This window comes from Pinus tabuliformis, chromosome 4_1, assembly GCF_031772625.1.
Source record: "Pinus tabuliformis cultivar Carrire ecotype Pingquan chromosome 4_1, CPIR1, whole genome shotgun sequence".
Lineage (NCBI taxonomy): Eukaryota > Viridiplantae > Streptophyta > Pinopsida > Pinales > Pinaceae > Pinus > Pinus tabuliformis.
In genome coordinates, this window is record NC_142303.1 from 505755849 (window position 1) to 505780788 (window position 24940).

Here is a 24940-nt window from a genome sequence, read left to right on the forward strand (position 1 = left end):
ATGTATAATATAGTTACAATTCAGTATCCATGATGATATGTTGTAACCCCAGTAGATTGATGGTCTTGTTCACAATCGAAGTTGTGAACAAGACAAATGTGAATTTTGGATAGCTTATCTTTTGAAAGGTTATAAAGTAATAGAAATCGCAACAGCTTTTGGCTTTGATAAAAGATGCTGCTCACCTAAAGCTTTTATTCTTGAAGAACAGATAGGAAAAGAAGTGCATGGCACTCTGGAACAAGTTCTCTGTATCAGTCCTTATCAGCATGAAAAACAGAGGTACTCGGAAGAAAGTGCATGTTAGATTCTATGCCTTGACAAACACGATAAGCAGAAGACCTTGGGTTCGATATCCTAGTTGCATTAAGTCAGAATCTTATGAAGAATGGTTCTATAGATATGAATACCTGAATGAGAAAGTCTCCTCCTCATCATGGATTGGGTAATTTGATGCGTTGGTAGCTGTCATCTAGCAATGAAGGATCATACAATTGTGTTGAAACTTGAGATAATCTCACGAGAAGATTTCTTCTCCTTGTTTGAAAAAGGACCATAATTCACCTAAAACCAGTCTTCAGAGGGAGCTATAAAATCCCTGATGACTTTGCTTGTCCAATTTTTGGAAGCAAGTCATGTCAGTTGAGTTTAATAACTCTGATGAACTGCACATGGACCAAAGGATTAATAGCAGGTTGCAAGTGGCTTGAAGGTTATGCGCAAGATTACTTTCCCAATATTTAGAGGGAGATAAGATGTTTATTGATAATCCCTATCCTCTCATTTATCATTATAAGAGGAAGTTGATCTTCCTTTAGAGAGAAGTTGGGGGTCATGTAAAGACCTTACTATGAGGGTCCCGATTGAAGACTACGTTCTAGGAGCTCTTGAGGACTTGGGGTACTTCTTGAAGCTATGAGTGACCATAGGGTGACTGGTTCACGTTCCCCTATAGGTGCGCTATGTACAGGGTGAGTGGTTCACCTTCCGCTGTGATACCCTATGATGGTTGACATGTGTTTAGGGTGAGTGGTTCACCTTCCCCTACTTGATGACACGTGTGTAGGTTGAGTGGTTCACCTTCCTCTGCGATTGATGATATATGTAGAGGATGAGTGGTTCACCTTCTCCTATGGCATATGAGTAAGATGAGTGCTTCACTGTGAAAATTTCTAAACAAAATTTCTATTACTGCAGCAACTGATTTATTTCACCTACTTATTATTTCCAATAAGTTATTTATGAAATCTCTTCAGTAAATATTAAAATAAATTCTACTGCAGATATCACACCATTATATAGAAATAAACATATGCACAAGAATCAATCACATCAACACAGTTATTTTTGGACAATTGTCCTCGGAAAAACCCAATGCGGGAAAACTGGTGTAGCAGAGGAGGGTTTTATTAATCTTCAGCAACAATTGCTTTTACAGAAAAATTTACACAGATACTGGGAGAAAACACCCGAGACTTTTTTTGAGACTTTCTGACACCCTGGAGAGCTTCCTTTCTCTACTGCGTCAGCCCTGCGTCACTCTGCGTGGCTATGCGCAACTCTGGTCCCTCTTTGCGTCATCCTTGCGTTTCACTGATCTGTATCTCCCTCTGCATTGTCTCTCAGAGTCCTTACGTCACTTCTTCTGAGCTCCCCAGACTGCTGCTAATCCCCCCTCTTCCTCCAGCCTGCAACTCTCCCTCTGAAATCGATCTCCTCTTCTGTGAGAATCGAATTTCCTTGAGACACTGAGTATCTACAGGTGTGTCTCCAAATGACCCTCAAGTCTTCTCTTATACTTTTCCTGTTGATGAATCAACGGTCGAGATTAAGTCCCTAATCAATGGCTAAGATTAAAACAGACTTGATCCTTGTCTCTTAGAAGCTTCTCATCCTTATCTTTATTAATACCAATTAATACTTTTATTTTCCTAAGTTTAGACTTAGGAAATCATTAAAAATATTAATTATTTTAATAACTCCTCATCGTGATGGAATTTCTCAAAACAACTTCTGGGTCTTGGAGATCTCATGTGCCTTAGCCTCTCCTCCAAATTTCAAGGCTAGAGCACATCTGATGCTACCACAAATCAACACTCCCTCTTAGCGAGGAATGTGCTCTAGTAATGCTCCATCATTGAAACATCACACTGATCCTCTGCACCGGTACCTGTGCTGATGCTTGGCCTGCTGCCTTACATCATCTACACTGCTGCTTCCTGTACTGCTGCCCATGACACTGCCACTGCCACTGCTACATCTGTACTGCAACTCCCTCTCAATCTGCTGCATCATGCTGCCCATAGCATTGCCACTGCTAACTGTTGCACTGCAACTTCTGATACTTATCCATTATTGAAATGGATTCTTTACCATCCCCATCTTCTCCCTGAAATGAACAAACTTTGTTCTTCCTAGAGCCTTGGTGAGGATGTTTGCCACTTGTTCTCCTGTAGGAGTGTACCTCAACTGTACTGCCCCTTGTTGGACACAGTCTCTGACAAAGTGACACTTGATATCAATGTGCTTCGACCGATCATGAAATACTGGATTCTCAGAGAGCTTGATGCAACTCTGATTATCACACATGATCCTAGTCGCTTCCATCCTTCTCCTGAATAGATTCACAAGCAATTTCCTAAGCCATATGGCTTCGCACGAAGCTGTGCTAGCTGCCATATATTCTGCTTCAGCTGAGCTCAGAGCCACGAATTTCTGTTTCCTACTGCACCAGGTCATTCTCAATCCAATGTTGAAACAATACCCAGTTGTACTTTTCCGATCTATTGTACTTCCAGCCCAATCTGCATCAGTGAACCCACTCAGCCTGATGTCATTGCCTCTGGTGTACAATAGTCAATGCTCTACTGTTCCTTGTATATACCTGAGAACATGTTTGGCTGCTGCCCATTGCGCCCTCTTAGGTTCCACCATGAATTGACTGAGGGTGTTGACAGCGTAACAAATGTCTAGCCTGGTATTGACCAGATACATTAGGGATCCTATGAACTGCTTGTACAAGGTGGGATCAACATCTTTGTCCCCTGATGCATCAATTTTCTTCCAGTTGGTGATCATTGGAGTAGTCATAGGTCTACAGTCGTGCATCCTGAATCTCTTCAGGATTTCTGTAGCATATCTCCCTTGTCTAAGGAAGATCTCACCCTTCTGTTGCCAAACTAACAACCAATGTTCCACCAAGGTTCCGGGACGAGGGGGCGAGGGAGCGAGGATACGCGGGAGCAGCCTATGCAAAAGCTCCCCGCCAATTTTTAGGAAACGTGGGGGGACGTCAAGGTCTTAAAAGCTTATAAATATAAAATATAATTTATAAATTGAGTCCACTATGAAAATTGGGTTTGAATTGAAAAGCTGCAAAGCATGATCATTGATATGAATATCATTATCTAATATCATATAAATTTAAAATTCTAATTTATAATCATACATCATACATTATGATTAAAGTTTAAACCATATTGATGTTCCACTTCCTACTATGAACATTGAATACTGAACAATGAATATTGACATAAAATTATAAAAGTCAAGTCTGATACATCAAGAGTCAAAATTTTATAGAGTTAGAATAACATAAGAACATCAACATATCGAAAGATAAACGAGCATAATTTTGCTCAAGCCTCAAGGTAATGCCTTGCTAGTCTCTGCATCTAGCTACTGCATGAATAAATAAGAATCAACCATATCACCATCTGAATCTAAATCACTAGCATTCTCAAACATGCTAAGTGGCACACCAACCAACCCCATCTGTCTCTCATCAAGTCTCTCCTCCATATCTACCTTTGCATCATCCTCTGGATCAACATCCCATCATGTTGCTAGTCCCTTCAAATACTTAGGTGTCTTCTTATGCTCAAGGCGTAGGGCATTGTGCATAGCAACTAACTTCTCTGCTCTTTTAGAGGTAAGCTTGTTCCTCTTGATAGAGTGGATGAAGCTATATGTGGACCAATTCCTCTCTGCTGCAGAGGAACTAGGAGCATCTTGTGAATGGAGTGAGGGGCCAGGGCGAATAATGAATTGAATTTATAAGAAAACAAATTGAAACCCTAAAGTATTAAAACTAATGTTAAATTTTAATTATAAACAAAAGTTTATTTAAAAAAATCGGGCCCCTCGACCCACCACATCCCCCCTCGTCCCCCCACGTTCCCCCTCGACCCCGCCCCCTCGACCCCCCATGAGCCCTCAAGACCCCCTTTTCGGAAACGACCCCTTAGCACAAGGAAACGTCCCCTGGCATGTCCCCCTGCGTACCCTGTTTTTTGGGAGCGTGGGGAAATGACCCCTTCTCGTCCCCAAGTCCCTGGAGTGTGGGGGAGCTAGGAAACTAGACCCCTAGGGGTGGGGGCGAGTCCCCGTGGAACACTGCTTCCAACCCCAGGAAATACTGCATTTGTCCTAGATCCTTCATGTCGAATTCTGTGGCTAGATTCTTTTTGCAGACCTTGATGAGCTTGGATGATCTTGTCAGGAAGAGATCATCCATATATAATACTAGGACTAGAGGCTTATCCTCTACAACCAAATAGTAGAGATTGGGATCTGCGTCACTCTTGACAAACCCCATCTTCTGCAAGTAGCCATCAATTCGACCATACCGTGCTCTAGGTGCATGTTTGAGCCCGCACAAGGCTTTCTTCAATCTGCATACATGAGATTTCTTCTCATGTGTCTCAAAGCCTTCTGGCTGTTCAATGTATACTTCCTCTTCTATTACCCCGTTCAAGAATGTCGTCTTGACATCCATCTAATGAATCTCCCACCCCATCTGTGCTGCAAGAGATATCACGGTTCTAATAGATGTATACCTGGCTACTGGGGCGAAGGTCTCTTCGTAGTCTATTCCTTCCTTTTGAGCATACCCCTTAGCCATAAACTTGGCTTTGTATTTCTCCACACTACTGTCTGGAACATATTTGATCTTGTAGATCCATCTCAAACCTACCATTGATCTGTCCTGAGGCCCAGGCACCACTTCTCAGACATCATTCACCATTATAGAGCTATATTCCTCCACCATCACATCCACCCATACTTGATGCTGAATGGTCTCCTGAAAATTGGAAGGTCCCCCAACCTGAGCTACTAAGGCCTGGTATCTGTCTGGCTGTTTTCGCTCCCTTCGACTGTTCCTGGGTGCACCAATGAATTCTTCTGCATCCCGTAGAATCTGTCGGAGTTCCCGGCTCATTCTTCCTCTGGTAGTAGGCTCATCTGTCAGCTCTTCCTCTTCTTGTGATTCCTCTTGTTCTGAAGGAGAATTTCTTTACTAGCTTCCGTTGGTTGAAGTGGTTTGACCAACGACTCATCTTTTGACTGCTCTTTGGAAGGCATTTCTCGAGGTTTTTTGAAAGCTCTATCCTCCATGAACTTTACATCCCGCCAAACTACTGCCTTCCTGTTCCCCGGAAGATAGACTCTATATGCCTTAGCATTCTCGATATATCCCACAAGATATCCTTTCTCTGCAGTTTGATCTAACTTCTTCCTCTTCTCCTCGGGTATATGACAATATGCTAAACTCCCAAATATCCTGAAATGAATGACTTCAGGTGTTTTCCCGGTGAGCTCTGGAGTAATCTTGCCTAATGTCCTATGAGGAGTTCTATTCTGGACATAAACTCCTGTGTTGTATGCTTTTGCCCATAGGAATTTTGGCATATCCTGATCATACATCATTTTGCCCTAGCTGCTTCCACAATAGTCCTGTTCTTCCTTTCTGCTGTTCCATTTTGCTCCGGATTGTAGGGAGCTGTCCACTCTCTTCTGATGCCCTTCCTAGCGCAAAAATCGGTAAAGTCCTTGTCAACATACTCTCCGCCATTGTCAGAGCGCAACACTTTTATCTTCTTTCTTGTCAGATTCTCCACTAGAGCTTTGAACTCTTTGAATCGATCGAAAATCTCATCTTTGGTTTTCAGAAATTAGATCCAAGTCTTCTTGGAATGATCATCGATGAAGGTGACGAAGTATTTGGCACCACTAAGAGCCTTTGTGGACATCGGTCCACAGATGTCTAAGTGTATAAATCGTAGTACACTCTTGGCCCTATTGTTACTTCTTGGAAACGCTGCTTTGGCATACTTGCCTAGAGCACACCCTTTGCATACATCATCTCGTTCAGAACTAAGATCTGGAATTCCTGTTACAGTTTTTCTGAGAATTTTGAGAGCCCCATGGTGTAAATGTCCCATCCTTCTGTGCCATAGTTCATTCAAATCCTTGTCTCCATTACTGCCTATCAGTGCCATTGGTGATTCTAGCTACAACCTGTACAACCTGTTACTTCTGATCCCAATCTGGACCTTATTTTTCCAACTTGGATGTTTGACGCATGCTTTCTCCTTAATGAAGAAAACGTCATAGCCCTTGCTTTGAAGTTGAGATATGGAAAGTAAGTTCATCCCTAGTCCTGGCACATGCAACACATTGGTAGCTTGGAACCGCTCTCCTGTTTCTGTTTGAAAAACTATAGTACCTTTCCCTACTAGAGTACACTTTGCCTTATTCCCCATGGTGATATGAAAATTCATTCTTTCTTCTTGATAATCTGAAAAACATTCTCGGATTCCTGTCATATGCCAGGAAGCTCCACTATCTATATGCCAAAACCCCGAGGAGGCAGAGCTTGCTACGCAAGCAACTTCTTCTTCCACTTTGGAAGCCAATATAGAATAGTCGTAATTTTTGTCTCTTGTGCATTCTTCTGAAAATCTGCACGAGTCTCCTTGAGTGGATGCCTTTGCATCATGCTCTTGACCCATAATTGATTTTCCCTTCCTGTTGCTGAATCTTTGCTCTGATACCATGTGAAAATTTCTAAACAAAAATTCAATTACTGCATCAATTGATTTATTTCACCTACTTATTATTCCCAATAAGTTATTTATGAAATCTCTTTAGTAAATATTAAAATAAATTCTACTGCAGATATCACACCATTATACAAAAATAAACATATGGACAAGAATCAATCACATCAACACAATTATTTTTGGGCCATTGTTCCTGGAAAAACCCAATGCGGGAAAATCGGTGCAGCAGAGGAGGGTTTTATTAATCTTCAACAACAATCGCTTTTACAGAAAAATTTACATAGACATTGGGAGAAAACACCTGAAACTTTTCTTCGAGACTTTCTAACAGCCTAGAGAGCTTCCTTTCTCTACTGCGTTAGCCTTGCGTCACTCTACGTGGCTCTGTGCAACTTTGGTCCTTCTCTGTGCCATCCCTGCGTCTCACTGATCTGTGTCTCCCTCTGCGTTGTCTCTCAGAGTCCCTGTGTCACTTCTTCTGAGCTCCCTAGACTGTTGCTAATCCCCCCTCTTCCTCCACCCTGCAACTCTCCCTCTGAAATCGATCTCCTCTTCCTTGAGAATCGAATTTCCTTGAGATACTGAGTATCTGTCGGTGTGTCTCCAAATGACTCTCAAGTTTCTCTTATACTTTTCTTGTTGATGAACCAACAATCGAGATTAAGTCCCTAATCAACGACTAAGATTAAAACATACTTGATCCTCGTCTCTTAGAAGCTTCTCATCCTTATCTTTATTAATAGCCATTAATATTTTTCTTTTCCTAAGTTTAGACTTAGGAACCCATTAAAAATATTAATTATTTTAATAACTCCTCATTTGGATGGAATTTCTCAAAATGATTTCTGGGTCTTGGAGATCTCATGTGCCTTAGCCTCTCCTTCAAATTTCAAGGCTAGAGCACATCCGATGCTACCACAAATCAACATTCACCTTCTCCTACAGATACCCTCGTCGGAGGATAAGGAGAGGATGATCTTCATGTTAGACACCTCAATAGTTGATTCCAAACATCGTAGCTCCTTCTAAATATCAGGAAGATAACCTTGTCTGCAACGTAACCATCTGCAATCTACTATTAATCCAGGGATTTTATAGCTCCCTTTGAAGGTGATTACCCATACAAGAGATGAGGCTTTCCATGAGAAACTGATCTATTATGGGGAAGGTTCCTTTGAATTCAGGTGATTATAAGACTATAAGATCTTGGCTTAATGCAACCAAGATGTCTAAATTAGGATCTCTTACTTATTTTGCTTGATAATGTGAAAATTTCTAAATAGAAATCCAACTGCAGCGATTAATATTATTTATTCTACTTATTAACTCAAAATTAAGTTATTCAAAGTGTTTCTACAACAAATATCGAAATAAATTCTACTGTAGTCTTCACAATTAAAATACTGCTGAAAGTGAATGCAAAGAAAAATACTAGCACAAGTATAACCACAATGACAGTTATTTTTGGACAATTGTCCCCAGAAAAACCCAATGTGGGAAAACCAGTGTAGCAGATGAGGGTTTCTTTATTATTCTTAAGCAAAAATCTCATGTACAAGATACAACCAACAAAATAGAAGAGGATTCTCTGTGAGAAATTTTACACACACTTTTCGGCGAGTTTTTGATCCAAGAGAGGACTTGCGGCCCTCTCTGTGTCTCACTGCATCAGCTCCTGCGTGAGGACTGCACTGTCCCTCCTCTGCGTCACAACTTCTGCGCTGTCCCTCTTCTGCATCACAACTTCTGCGCTGTCCTCTCTCTACTCTGCGTCTTCTGTTCTTGACCCTCTCACTGATGCTGATACCCTCTCTCTCCTTCTCTCCTGCAACTCTTCCTCTGATTCAATTTTCTCTTGCCGAACTTCGTCCTGTGAGAAAATCGATCTTACTCAGGTAACTGAGTATCTGCCTCTAGTGTGTTTTCCAAATGCCCCTCAATGTCCTTATAATCTTCCAGTTGAGAACCAACGGCCCAGATTAGATTCTAATCAATGGCTCAGATCATTTGGACTCGATCTTCGTCTTTTTCTATAAGTTACACCCACAATTTAGATTAATATGCATTAATTATTTTAATTTCCTAAGTTTAGACTTAGCGACCCATTAAAAATAATTAATTATTTTAATAAAACTGTTTCTGTGTGGAATTTCCCAAAGCGATTTCTGGGTATTGTGGAATACATATGTTTAAGTTTCCCTGCAAAATTTGAGACTTAGAGCACATCCGATGCTACCAGAAATAAACAGATAAGACATAGAATTTGTTATGCACCTCGTTTAGGGAACCTTTGATTTCGTGCTGATGAGAGTTGCCCCAAAGGAGACTGTTCCACAGTGCCATGCACTTCGTCTCCTAGCTGATCTTTAAAGTAAAGGTTTCAGGTGAGCTGCATTCTTTATCAAAAGTGCTGTATTTTCTTTTAATAGAAGATCCCAGTAGCTTCTTCATAAATAACATTTCAAAAGATAAGTTATCAGACTGTCTTGTTCACAACTTCAATTGTGAACAAGACTATAACACAGTCGACAATTTACAGGAACATGTCATCAGGGCTTCTGGACTGAAACTATATCATAACACTGTAAGTGATGCTGAGCTGAATATGCCAGATATAGAGGGGATAATTCCATAATGCAGAGGTTGCCCTATAATAGCTTGATGGCCATATAGAGTGAGATCATATAGTTCTGTTTCAGTGAGACCATATGCGATTAAGAGACCAAGACCAAAAACAAAGCGAGATCATGTGATTTATAAAACATGATCATAGGGCAAGAGCATATGCTGATACAAAGATGCAATATTGCCACTACCAGAGATGTGATGTCATTACCATTACATTGATGGCATTAGAGTGAGTAGACTTGAGCATGAGAGAGACCTCTAGCCATAGATGAGCGAGAGTGTAGAAGAGTGAGCTATTTTGAGGGATGATTCCAAATGATCATTACAGAGATGTGATGATGCCACTTCAAATAGAGATTGGAGATTGGACCAAATGCATTGCTCAGATTTGAAGCTCCAGAGGTTGACTACTAGATATCTGTTACAGGTTTACTGAATGCAAGAGTCCATTTCGAAGTTTGATTTAGGTCACAAGTAGTTTGCTGTGCAAGGTAATCTTTAGGACAGATTGACACCTCAACAAATTTGATTTCTTAAATTCCACACAAATGTGTTGGTATAGAGCCAACGTTGCCTACAGATTCAAGATATTCGATCAAGCTTCAGATTTGCCAAAAATGCTTGGTAAACCTTAGATCAAATCTTAACATAAAGATAAATATGATCATATGTTTCCAATTGTTCCACTAGTGCATATAAAGATAGCTTTGGATAAGGTTGCCAAACATATCAGAATTCGAATTGTTCTCCAACCTTATAGTTGATAATAGGTTCAAAGGATGGACAAAAACCCTTTTGCTCAGACTTGATGCCCTTAGACAGAGGTTCAAGTGCGTCATCAAACAAGCCCTCCTTCAAGAACGAACTGGATGAAAGTTATAGATTAAATGGCCTATAACATGCTTTGTCAAAAGGAAACTTTTATAAACAGAATACTTGTCTCCTTATATGTTGGATGCATCAACATAGGCTCTGAATTTTGGCTTCAATAGAGATATTGACCATCTATAATTGTGAATTAACTGAACCAATCACATACGAGAATGTCACTGCAATGTGTATCAGGACCTTCATACTATAGGTAACAAAACAAAAATGCTCAGGATTCCCATGATACTGTGAACTGGATTGTATGTGAGAAGGATGTTGCTTCGCTGTTTGCTGCTCAGGCCACAGAGACTGATTAAAAATTCATCCACTGTTACAGGAGTAGATAAGGAGCTTGATTATATCAAAAATTGTGCCATGATTGATGGGCTGCTTTAATAAGGTACAAATCCTGCCACTGTGGCAACCGAGTCTGTAATAACCTCTTTATAGTGGAAGCCCCTTTAAACTCAGTATTGTACAATGGACAAACTTCGGCTTCTCCAAACAGAGATCAGAGTTCTTTCTTTGATAATTTGAAGACTGATATCTGACCCTTCTTTAGATGCTTGTGATGTAGTTATCTTGTGCCTTAGATAAGGCTGAAAAATTATAAGCCTGAAGTAAAATAAGAATCGATCTCTTCAAATGCCTGCGATAAGGCTTCTTTAGGGTCTAATGCAACTGCGAGTTCTTCAAAAACCAAAATCAGACTTTGTCAGGTAGCTTAGAATAGACCAAACCCTAACTCCCTGTTGTTTTACATTGCAGCTCCTTCGAGAGGTCGATAAATTCACTTCTTTCAGTGATAGCTTTCACTTTCACTATGGTTTGGGCTTATCTTCACCCGAGCTCTGATACCATGTTAATTTTAGCTTAACATGTTCTTTACTTAGGTTAGTTACTTCATGAGATCATTAGCCCATTAACAAATCATCACATTAACCATCATCACATGAGAGTAACTAATGAAAGAACATTAAATGTAAATGCAGAAGACAAGCCAAGACAAGTGAACACAAAGATATGGCTCAAGCCAGGGAAAAACCCCAAGATGGGGAAAACCCTTGATCGAATCTTCTTATTATTAATATCAAATGTTCAACAAAGAGAGAGAGTACAATACTTCAAAGTGACTTGCTGATTTGAGCCTTCATAGGGTGATGACATACTGCAGAGGTATCTTGATCTGATTAGGGTTTCTTCAGTTCATCATGTCTCACCTAATACATCATTTTAGTTGTGGTTCAACAAAGAAAACAATATGGTGCCGTTTGCCGATTGTTGGAGTTGTTCTAGATCTAAATCAGGCCTCTCTTGAACAGACCTGTGGTCTACCTTGAAGAGAGGCTTCACAAGAACATATGATCCATCCAAAGATGTTCACAATTCAGCCCAGAAGTTATACTCAAACTCGGCCTACCTTTCAGCTTATGATTCTCTGACCAGCAAGAACAAGTTCACCTAGACAAAGTGCCCAGAAGATATCTCCAGTCCAGCGACTGACCTTTTGAAGTAGCTCGGTCCCTAAATCAACAAGATTTGGCCTACAGCCTGCTTGAGAAGGACTCCTTGTGGCTGTGGCCCACCTAGGAGAAAATTCTTATGACATGCCCTCAAACACCTCAGCTCTACTTTTATGCCTGTGGTCAGCTTCTAAAATAACCCTAATCTGCAACAGAGTTAGATATGCCCAGAACAATCAGTTCTTCCATGATTAGTCCTCCACCTAACTTCGCTGCCACAAAGAGGTAAGAATGGTGCACTAGGATGATGAATACAACCCAGAATTTCCTTTAAGATCTGCGTCCTGCCCAACAAAAGAGTCTTGGCCCTGTTGTAGAAGAGAGACCCAAAAACAGTTAGCCCTTCATCCTCCTCCAAAAGTTTGTCTGTCTCAGACATAACAAACCCTTTCAATGTGTCAAAAGAGGTTGGAGGACACGTCTACATATATAAGTCAGTAGGGGTCAAGAGATTTGTCTATTGGACTTGTTGAGCCGACATAGAGATAAGGCCAACCTTGATAATTTTTGTGTGAGAGAATAAATTCAAAAACCCACTTCTACTTATCCAAATTTTCTGATCTTTAGATCGATTTTGGTCTCAAAGAGAGGAATCTAATGCCATAATTATCTTCTTCAAAGGAGTAGTCCAAAGTGGAATTTGCCCTAGTTGCCAATTTTAAAATTATTTTATCAAAGATTCCATACCTTCTGACCTGAAGTGCTTACTGCATGTAGCTTGGTCGATTTGCCTCATTCCATTCTCAAAATTTACTTCAATTGTAGGCTTGCTTCAAATAGACCAAAGACTCTTGACAATATACAAGAATCTTTTCAAGATGTTAAATCAAGATGCTCTTCCCAAGGTATCTAGCTACTGCTCCTTTTGATAGTCCTTCTAATTCGACTTCTATTATTGTTCCTTTCATCAAACAATGCTTGGATCAAAGACTTTTCTTATTTAGGTACCTTCAACAATAAATCTGGTATCATTTTCATGTATTTTAGACTTGTGCTATTACTCTGCAAACTTGGCCCTCTGGCTAGGGCTTTTTGTTGTCACAGTAATAGTCTTGATACTAGGCTTAGAAAGCCTCTTCAACCTGCAGTCTTGTATCTTCTCCAGGCTGCTTCACTTTCCTGGACTGTAGGGCTACTACTAGCCTAAAAGATGAAGTTACAGGTCTCAACCTGTCTCACCAGGAAAACAAAACCTTGCGGCCTTGGATGGTCCTCTTATTATCCTGCTCGGACCTCTTAAGATGCTGCCTGTTGTATTCTTTTCTGTCTCTATAATCACTTCAGAATCCATGGACAGGAATTCAGACTAGATTCAGGATTTTATACTCACTGTAATTAGAATAACAGTGATCTAGAATTAATCTATTCTAACCAGTGTTGCGAAAATCACGATAATATGGAAAAATCGCGGTTTCTTGAAAATGGCGATACTATCACCAGTAGAGGATGTGGTCTACCCCCTGTAGCTCCTAGTTCTTCAGCGTCTAGAGCACAGCAGAGCCAACTGCCAACTCCATCGACATCTACATCTAGAGGGAAAGCTATTGCGTTTTCTCGCAAGAGGGGCAGAGGAAATCAATGGTATTAGTTATTTGGTTCATTTCATTGTATATGACATTATGACTCATGATATGAGATACATTATTATATTTTTTGTTGATATTTTGAGGCTGAGTTGGGACTCAGGAGTCAGGATTGACTATTCAAGACATGATTCACTGTTATGTGTGATGTAGCACTAGAAATGATATTACACATCTTATATATTAGCTCTTTTATCATATTTATGTGTCAATGTATTTATTTTATGTTGTAGATGTTTTAGATATTAAAAAAATTGAAAAAAAATGAATATTTTTGTATTTTACGATTTTTCCCGATTGTTACCCAATTTTTACGATTTTTTTTCCGATTTTTTCCCTCGTTGATATTATCCTGATAATGATTACTGCAACATTGATTCTAACTCTGCTCTTCTTTGGCCCTCAAGGAGAATACAAAGAGTTTCAAAACCTTTGATCTTATGTTCGAAATGTCTTTCTTATTTCAGAGGTCTGATTTCATTGTAGATTGCACAAAAATAGCCAAAAAAACAGCTCGGCTTTTGACCTAGCTGTCTCGAGTCTCGACCTTCAGGATAAATGTAAACAATCCCTTTTTGCTAGACTTGAAACTCTTTTTGCTTCCAAACAACAATGATCTTCCAGCTGTCTATGCCTTTAACCTTAGCTTTGAAACCATGTTGGAAAATTGGTTAGGGCAACATTTAATTTAACTTTTCTTACGTAATAGTTATTTGTGATGTTATTTTCTTCATCTTGTTCATGCTTATGTTCTTATCATCAAATATATGCCAAAACAATGAAGGTCATAGTCATACAAAGATGAACACAAGATATAGGCTCCAAGCTAGGGCAAAACCCAAAAAGAACTTCTCTTCTTATAGATTTAATTCAAACGAGACTTCCAAGACCAAAACCTAGAGCAGGCATCCCACCAAGAACCAAGTCAACCTGCCAATCTTTCTTCTTCAATGCAAGACAAAGTCTCTGTGGACAGCGAAACAAGATTTCTTCAAGATGAGGGATCTTCTAGGCTTTCGAGCTTGCCAAAGCAACCCACAATACTTCCTGCAATTTCGAACTTGAGGTAACCTTAGAAACTGTAGGGTATTTGCACCTATGACCAGTGGAAGGCAGATTTCAGATTTCCAAAATTTTCTAGGGCTTCTTCCTTGCTTCACTATCCTTCTCCTTGCTTTTCAAGGCCTTCACACCCTTCTTCCAACTTCATATCAAATCCAAGTGTATATGCTTGAGTGTCGCATTCAAATAGGTTGAAGTGCCTCCTTTTTATAACCTTCCAAGAGGCTCGAACAACCCTCTCTAGGCCGAATTCTCCTTGGCTGGCCGACTTGGTCTTGAGAGCCTTCTAGACACTTCTAAATTCAAAAATAATTTTCCTTTTCTTGAGACAAGTGCCCAAAAGGGTCTTTTACAATGTGACAATAACTCTTTGACTCATGAATATCCTAGAAGCATTCAATGAATGCTTGGCCTAATGATAAGGTGACTTGAGCATGAAACCCATGCTTTATAAAAATGATTTTCTTTGGATCTTTACATCATTTTCTTTCTTATTTTGATAGATACATAAGAATTACATTATGACATGAGTCAAATGACAATTATGAAGACTGAAACTAGTTACATTCTCCAACATGTAGGAAGGGATGTTATTATCTCTATTGCTTCTACTCAAGATGACAATTATGTTAATACCGAATTTGCTAACCAATTAATGGTTCCCGAGTCTAATATAATTGAAACAATAGAGAAGGATGAAAAACAGTGACATAAGCAATTTGCAACTGAGTATTGGGGACTCTAATTTTGTCTCGCAATTCACCATTAAATCTTTATTTTGTGATAGTAGTGACATTATTCTAGGTTCACCTTGGATGGAATCAGTAGGGTCCTTTATCTTAAATACAAAGTAGTTTTTGACGTTTCCCTATAAGAAGAAGATGATAACATTCAAGGACATTACAATGAAGTCGGAATCGATAATACCTTCATCAAAAGACTTTAGAGATATCTTGAATGTTATGCTTCAAGAAAATCAAAAGTCAATGTCAAGGATGCAGAAAGAATTTGACAAAGTTATCTTAGATAAAAATGAAGGAATTTCTCGCTTAAAGGATTATGGTTAGAAATGACTTGCACAAGTCAAGAAGTCTAACGCTATGATGCAGTGATTAGAAAATAGAATAGAAAAACTTATCTAGACAGAAGCATCAAAGTCTTTAGGTAAAAATGTCGAAATTGAGGAAAAGGGACCAAATACAGATCCATTTAAACCTTTGCATGGGCTAGAAACGAAACGAAGTTTCATACGGCCTGGAAACGTTTCTTTAGGTAAAAATACGTGCCACGAAATTGAGGAAAAATGTGATGTACCAAATACAGATCGCAACTTTTTAAACTTATGACTCAAAAAGATGTCAATCCAACTGAAGTAAAGGCATACTTTGATATTGCAGTACAAATGATATATCATATAAATTTTGAGGGTACCTACTAATAAAGGCTCAATAATTAATGATGCATAAGTGCACAGAGAAAATAAAACTCCAGAAGCAAACCAATGAAAACACTAGTAGGACACCTTGTTGACTTCCTAATCACAGGAGCAGGTACATTAATTAGTTAGGGTATCAACATCAATCAAAAGGAAAACAATTAGCATATCTTTTGAAGGACACTGATACCAACATTACCAAGTCTTATAATAACAATTCATCTTTGGATGCTTATAAGCACAACATTCCACAAGAGGATCAAATTAGGTTGGCCAAATCATGTTACAGTTCAGAAATTTTGCTCTTCACTTAAAAGTTCGTAATGTCTAGTATCATCAACCATGACAACATCAATATCATGCAACTACGTTAATATTGTAAGTACAAATATAAAAATCCTTTTCATTTGTATGCTTTGAGGACAAAGCATTTATGAAGGAGAAGGCAATGTGATGAACATGAATATGGAATAATACAAATAATAGATAATATAAATAATAAATAATAAATAATATAAAAAATAACAATTAATAATTGTGAAAAGGCATGTCTCAAAAAGACATGACTCCTTACAAAAGGGCACTCTTGCCTAATATTTATAGGAGGCCCATCATTGTATTCAATCATAGCACTTTTGTACTCAATGTTGGATATTCTTATATTTCAAACATTCTAAATTTGTGATAACGAAGTTATGTTCGTATCATCAATCCATAGGCACATGTGACGAAGGTGGTGATGGAGTGGACAAGACTTCAAGGAAGATGGGCATAGCCATTGTACTAGTTGAAGGGGTCAAACATCTCTAAGTGCTATAATGAGGAGGGAGCAATCATGGAGGCATGAGTTACCCCTTTCCTCAGCCCTCTTTTTCCAACCCTCTTCTGTGCTTTTTACTTTAAGGATTTATCTTTATTTCTTGCATAGCTTAGGAGGCTTAGCTTGCTTTATGATTTTCTAATACCCCTTAAAGATGTAGCAATTTCTCGCTCATCAGGGTTGGGACATTCAAGAGTTTCTTTTAGATGGAGCATGAAATGCTAATGGACTACATGATTGCTAATTAGGAGGATAGAGCTCATGCTAGGATTTCGCCCACATGTTTACTATGTACCATCCATCTTTTGCATTTTTCCTTTTTCTATTTGTTGCTTTATGTGCTTTTATCTTTCTTTCAACTAGATCAACGTCTAAGAGTAAATTTTCGGGTCTTGACTTAGAGATGAGGATATAGGGTGCCAATCACAATGACAAATGAAAATCAACCCAAAGAATGGATGTGGATAATAAGGGAAACATGGAATGTGGCAAGTATGGATTACCTTGGGCACGTTACTTCAATTAGTGCCTCCTATTAGTGCCCCTCCTGAAGGAAAGACCTCAGGGGAGGTCACATTGGTCTAGGCGCAAAGGATAACCTTCCCGGTGAAGCATGGGAACAAGGTTACAATTAAAAGTGGTCAATCATCCAGCTTTCCCTGTGATCCATATTAGCGTACCCCAAAGCATTAAATGATGACCCACCTTCCTTCAAGAGGCATGCTAGATGGGAGAGAGCACTGAATGGAGCCTAGATAGAGAGCTTTGATGTAAAGCTATTTGTGGGCTATCATAGGGATGCTGGCTGATCAATGGGGAGATAAATTTTCTGCTGTGGTTTACCCACTTTTGGTGGGTAACAGGGGCCACCCTCCATACATTATAAGATGGTAGAGAGAGCTTCCTTCCAAAGAATGATGGAGCCCTAAACTAATAACTGGTTATCAGTTTCAAACCCTTCCAAGGTTGGAGCTCATAATTGCGGAAGAAGAATTTGTTGTAGGGTTAAGTCATGATATGGATGATATGCTTATAGGTAAGACGGATGTTATATATATAAAAGGAGAAATTAAGAAAGAATAAAACAAATATAATAACTAGTAAAATATCATAAATAAAAAATACAGGAAACAATTTAATAGTCATAACCTTTCATAAAAGTCACCAAGATGCTCCCTTGGGATTATTTATACGGGGTCCCTCCCATTGTAGCAATCATCTAATCTTTTATCAATAATATTTTTTATATATTTTATTTGTTTCTCAGATTATTGAGCACGGCAAACGTTAGTTTATGTGCTGCATTGGTATTAGAGCTGTATGACCCACTGTACCAGCCGCCATAGTAGTTTCTGTATAGCTACTATGTTCATATGATCCATATAATAACAACTGTCACTGTACCACTTAATACTGCTACTGTATTCATCCTCTAAAAGAACTCACAAATCTCATGCTTTTGCTATGAACAAGCCTCCCAAATATTCAAAATCAAATCCATAATCAACATGAATCACCAGAAGAGAAGAATTCATCTGGGATTTCTTTTAGCACAAAGTATTTCTAAAGGTGAAGACAATGCTATATACATAAAAGGACAAGTTAAAAAAGAATAAAAAAATATATAAATAGTAGAAGATAATAAATAGTAAAATAAAGGAAATAATTTAATAGTTGTAACCTTTTATAAAAGTCACCAAGATGCCTGCTTAGGAGTATTTATAGGGGCCCTCACATTGTAACAATCATCTAATCTTTTATCAATCAATCTTTTATATATATTTCCTTTGTCAGATTTCTGAGCAAGTGCAACGTGAGTTTATTGGTTCTAGAGGGGGTAGTGGAAACTTTGTGTATTGTAGGAGTGCCCCAAATTAAAGCCAGGCGTAGCCCCTGAGGTTGGTGACCCCCTGCTCTTGCTTGTGTGTGCAAGAGGGATGGTCATGGACAGACATTTTGATTTAGCACCTCTTGCAAAATCTAATTGCCAGATAAAGAAGCATTTAATGTTTGGTGCCCCCTGAACTGGGAAACTAAGGGGCTCTCCCAAAATTCTTCTTACGTCTATTATCGAAGCATGCTTGCTTATTGTTTAACTCCAATATCACAGCTTGTCATGACTTTTTCACATTTGGAACATTGCATGTTCTCCTGCTTATGTTCAATCTTTGAAGCAGATTTCAACCTTGAGGATCACAATTAGGCATACTATCCACTTTGGTCGGAAATTTCTTATTCCAGATGGTCGATGGAATTCATTTGTACCAATGCAAGGTTTGTGTGGAGTTCGATTTGAAGCAGAAGCTTCCCCTTTCATATTTCTGTGCACCATTGGTGGATATGCTTGCAGAAGTGGAGGTACCTAGCTTACCAAATGCATGTTTCACATGGTAGGCACATGACTGATTTATTCGGGATTGCCCCTTTCATCGACTGAAGCTAGGGGAGGTGCATTAGGGTGTCTGTTAATTTTAGGTATGTTCTATGCTTAGCACAATTTACTTCAATTTTTCATATTAGCCCAATGACAATTCCAGATTAGCAATCACATCAGCATGATAGTAAAGTGTAGATAGAACATAAACATAAACATCAGAAAACAAGCCAAGACAAGAGGACACAAGATGTGGCGCCAGCTAGGGACAAACCCCAATGTGGGGAACCCTTGATCAAATCTTCTTATATTGTTCAATAGTCAGGGAAGAGAGAGAGAGATAGTACATATATATCAGAAGTCAACACTTTGACTTGACAAGATAGAAGATCAGACATCTGAGATCTTCACTATGAAGATGACAGAATAGTTCTGATGACAAGGACTGCAGATCTGAACTCAGGAGAAGGCACACTTGTCAGATCTCATTCTTCAACTGATTCTCCAAGGTGATTCCATCAGCATGCTGCACCCAACATCACTATGCTGCACTTCATTACACTATGCTGCACCCAACATCACTATGCTGCATCCATCATGCTGTATCCTACACTCAATGCATACTACAATACTGCCATGGAACAGCCTTAGCTGCTTGCTATGGCTTGCAGCCTAGCAAAGTAGCTGGCTGTAGCAATAGATTTTTCCAACAGGTCTTATGAACCCTTAAATCATGCCCAAACATAATCCTGATACAACGCTGTCTCCTTCACTAATTCAAGCTGCATTTAGGGCTCCGTTGGCATGCTTAGAGTTTCCTTTAACTGTGATTAGAGGCCTCTATGAAGGCCTCCTCTGGACAGCGTACACACTTGGTGATAAGAGACCTTCATTGGCAGCGGATAAGGGCTACACCTCTCAGCTAATTAGGACAGCATATGGTGCTGCGTAGATCCTTTAGACAGCGTGAGAGGAGCATCCTTAACAGTGGATTTGAACACCCTTGAGGACTGCAGCTAGGTGTCTTTTGAACAGTGTATAGGTCTCTCCTTAGAATGGCATATAGGTGCCTCCTTTAGCTGTAGATAACACCCTTATTGACTGCGGCTTAGGACAGCGTATAGGGCTAAATCTTGCTGTAGTTAGATCTCCTTTAGGGCTGAGATTAGAGTGCCTCCTAGCCTGCGTTAAAGCCTCTCCTAGGACTGCATAGGAGAGCCTCCATTAGGGCAGCGTAGGTGCTTCTCTTCAATGAGATAATCCTCCTCCAAGACAACTTCCATAGGGCTTGCTTCATTGACTGTAATATAGGGCAGCGTAGGCACTCATATAAGACCTTTTGCTCCTCCTCGTCTAGGGCTTCTCCCTGACTGTAATTAGGGCATCATTAGGTCAGTGTATATCCTAGGGCACTCCCTCTAGATCTCTCCTTCATCAAAACCCAAAACATAATGAAGAGAGATCACAAGAGAGTGTGTCAAAATGACTTGAAGGCCACCTCTATTTATAGTAAAACATTGAGGACAAGTGGGGGCAATTTGGTTGCTGGTTGACCTTGACGAATTGTCACATAACACAAACAAATTCATATCTCCATGAATACATGTCGAAAACGGATGATCTTTAGATCAATCCTACACCTCTCGACGAGAGGAATCCAAGAAAAATATCAGCTGCCATAAATAAGTAGGCCCACATGGAGTTTGGCCTTAGTTTCCAATTTTAACAGTGTCTCTATAGCACCACCTATTTCTCATGGTATGGTGACAGGGGAACTTTGTTGGCTTTGGGGCAGGGTGTTAGGGGCTGTGATGCTTCATTGATAGTTGGTTCTGGTGCAGGTGGTATTTTTTCAGGAGTTTTGAGGGCGGGTTCAGAAGCAATTAGTACTTCCTTTATGTGTCTTCCTAGTGGTTTGGCAGTTCAGTGTGCTCATCGGGCTATTAGTTCTTCTGTGGCACTGGTGTAGTCTTGACCATCCTCTGGTTCTGTGAGTTGGGGGGAAGGTGCCACTGCAGTTTCAAGCAATTTGGCGATTGAGGTTGGGTGGCAGGTAAAGTCCAATGAGCAGAGGTAATTTCTTGTGTAGACAAACCAGGTAGAGACTTATGCTTGATGGATTCTTGGTGAAATGAACTAGCTCAACATATTGTTAAATGCTTAATTCTCATGGAGCCTTTATTGTTGAACTTTGTGGAAGTTTGTAGTTAGACTTCCCCCTTGATTACTTCTAGTCGGGAAGCTTACCTTTATCAGAGTGTAACAGGGCATAAAGAAATGCAGTTATGACATTATTTAGTATTTGAAATTTGAGTAGTTGTTTTTAGATTATTATTTACTTTTTGCTCACGAGTGTCAATTTTAAGCATTTATGAATTTATGTAGAATGATTTTCACCATTTTTTTATTTGTATAGGTTCTCTAGATCCTGAGTCTGTGTTTGAACTCTTCTCCCTTTATCGAGAATGGCAAGAAGACATAGCAAAAAGAATCAACAAAACTCAGGTACCTACCTTTCTTTTTCTTCGCTTCAAGGTAAAAGGAGAAGAGAGATAGAAGGAAAAGAAAAATCCTTTTATTTAATAATGTAATGAAATAAAGTTGTTTATGATACAAATAAAGAGATTGTATAAACAAATCAAGAAAAAAATATTTTCCTGTTTATCAAAATTAAACTCCTCTAGTCCTTGGGGTGTTGAGACAGGATCAAATATGAGTAACATTTGTTACTACTAATAAATTCTAAGACTTATTTTTTGATGAGTTTATATGCAAGGTAAATTAAATGTGATATAAATCTAAAGCTTAGACAAGATTCATTAGATATGTGCAATTATTTGTTGAAACAATTATTTTGTTGAAGGATGCCAAAATATAGTCAAAATGATTAATGCTTATAAAAATGTAGTAATGCCAAGATCTGATAGTCAAGCCCTCAAAAAATACAAAAAGGTGAATGAATGCATGAACCCATGATTTGATCAAAGTTTCTTCTTCCTTTGTGAAAATGCATGTTTTCAAGTTTTTTTTTTTTGGCTGTGGTTCATGGACACCTTGGTCAATGGGTGGTTGTTACGTCTATGGAAAAATGTGCGCTGATCGACCCCGAAGGGAATCTAGCCCCGCGGCCCACTAGCAAGGCCTAACCCCAAGGGCTTCGGGCATGATGGACCCTGTGACCTCCCTATCGGTGAGGCATTGGTTTTGACCAATTGAGCTAACCCTTGGGGCTCCATGTTTTCAAGTTATTTAGTTGGGTACCATAAATTTCGTTGTGCACATTTCATGGAATATAGAAGGTAGAAGCGGCTACAAGATTTACCCTTCGTTGAAATTAACTTAGATTTGAAGGTAACATATTTGACTTCTTAAGTGAGCTTTGTAAGCATGGGAAACTGATTTTGATTCCAAGCTTTCGCATAAAACTTTTGGTAATAAGTATCATACTTTTGTATAGTGCAACTAGGAATTTTAGTAGTAGTTCTTATACGAGAGTTGTAGATCATTTTCAGTTGGGAGAGTTAAAAATACTTCTTTCTTGGTTTCATTCTCATGTTGTTTTTTGTTTTCATGAAGAAAAATAAATTTATGAAAGGCACTTGATAAGATATAATTACTCAACTATTTTAGAAGGACTTTAGTAGTTGTTTCTTCATTGAATACTATCCTTTTTTTCTTGTTCTTCTAGAAAATGTTACTCTTGGTACTAGGACTTGTAATAAATTGGGAATTGAAATGTTAGAAGACAAAGATCAACAAGTGCACCTTTTATTTTCAATTTAAGATTTATTCAGAAAGTTGTTATGCTATTGTTCATACACTTTCTATGTGCTAGGATACTGTCCATGTTAAATGCTTCCAGTTTTGTTTCTCCTTCCACGATAAACAGTGGTTAACAAAAAAAGCCTCGAATTGGCATTCTATGAGATCAATATGAAATAATCAACAAGAGATTTCATGTGACACAAAAGCTATTATTTGTGAAATTTTTTGAATTGAAATCGAACTGCAGTGATTGATATTATTTCTTCTACTTATTAATTCAGAAATAAGTTATTCAGTTTTTCTACGGCAAATGTCGAAATAAATTCTACTGCAACCTTCACTATTAAAATAATGCAGAAAGTAAATGCAAAGAAAAAATACTATCACAATGACACAATTATTTTTGGATAATTGTCCCCAGAAAAACCCAATGCGGGAAAACCAGTGCAGCAGATGAGGGTTTCTTTATTAATCTTTAGCAAAAATCTCATGTACAAGATATAACCAGTAGAATAGAAGAGGAATCTTTGTGAGAAATTTACTGACAACTCTCTCACACTTCTCGGCGAGATTTTGATCCAAGAGAAGACAAGCTGCCCCCTTTGCATCTCACTGCGTTAGCCTCTGCGTGGGGACCGCATAGTCTCAGCGTCACAGCCTCTGTGCTGTCCCTTCTCTGCTCTGCGTCTTCTGCTCCTGCACTCCTGACTGATGCTGCTACCCTCTCTCTCTGCCTCACCTGCAACTCTCCATTTGAGTCGATTTTCTCTTGTCGAACTTCGACCAGTGAGAAAATCGATCTAACTTGGGTAACTGAGTATCTGCATGGTGTGTTTTCCAAATGCCCATCAAAGTCCTTATAATCCTCCAGTTGAGTAATCAACGGCCCAGATTAGACTCTAATCAATGGCTCAGATAATATTAATACCCTTTAATTATTTTAATTTCGTAAGTTTAGACCCAAGCACCCATTAAAAATAATTAATTGTTTTAATAAAACCGTTTCCGAGTGGAATTTCCCAAAACAATTTCTGGGTATTGTGGAATACATGTGTCCAAGCCTCCTTGCAAATTTTGAGGCTTAGAGCACATCCAATGCTACCATAAATCAACATTATCATCTGATAATAATTCAACAGTTCATAATATAATATCATGTCTTTGTCTTGTGGAGTTGTTAGTCATTGTCTTTAATGTAATATTGAGATGGTTCCTTCTAGAATCTTTTATTTTAAAAAATGTCTTCGACGTTGTCATGGTGTTAGCATTCAAGTTGTTTATAATTGATTGATAGAATAATTAGCATGATTAGAGCATTCCTTTATGTAAAAACTTGTGATATTCCCACTTATTAGTATTGCTAAGGGGAAATACCAATTTTGCCAATTTTGTCTTATTTTGCATTTGTACTTTAGAAAAAGTGGGTCATGGGGCCCCACTTGAATTTTGAAGCTAAGGGAAGGCCCAAACATTAGAGAAAAGGAAGAAAATCGAAGCGCTAGTGGAAGGTGGGGACCACTCATGGGGAAATACGGTCCCCCTAGGAAATATGCACTCCTGGGAGGGAAACTGATGGGAGTTCGATGACTGGGCCCACATGGGCAATTGGGAGGCACATTGACAAAAGAGGAGGAGACACTCTTTTTTGTCATTCTCGATCATTTTAGCATTCACCTTGACCACTGCGCTTGAGCTGGAGGCCGAGTCTACATACGCTGTTGAGCACAAGAGATTTTCAGGCGAGAATCTCACCCTTTGCTTCGGTGGACTTCAAGTGCCATCCCTAGGAGGGAATACCATTAGTTTCAGATTGATACAGGGGCATTTCGGAGTAGCTTCAACAAAGACTGCGTAGGCCTGCGTAGTCCATTTTCTTGCTACGTGGGACACATAGAGGAGGTCAAGTTTGGGGCTAAGATTGTGGGAGTAGCTTGGAAGGGAGTTTTGCTGAGTATCTCAACCATTTTGGGAGAATTTGGCAGCGTTCTTTAGAGGTGGGTCGAAATACCCAACCACTGGAGGAGCTAGGGGAAAT

At 39.1% G+C, this 24940-nt stretch overlaps 1 protein-coding gene across 1 annotated transcript in view; it reads left to right on the forward strand.

Annotated features, from left to right (window-relative positions):
• The window catches only part of LOC149176762 (uncharacterized), a 90086-nt gene that overhangs the window by 18841 nt on the left and 46305 nt on the right, over window positions 1-24940 (forward strand). Inside the window, exon 4 of the mRNA XM_089423181.1 lies at window positions 21557-21645. Within this exon, the coding sequence (XP_089279307.1) occupies window positions 21557-21645 (89 nt within the window). The remainder of the gene's footprint in view (window positions 1-21556; window positions 21646-24940) is intronic.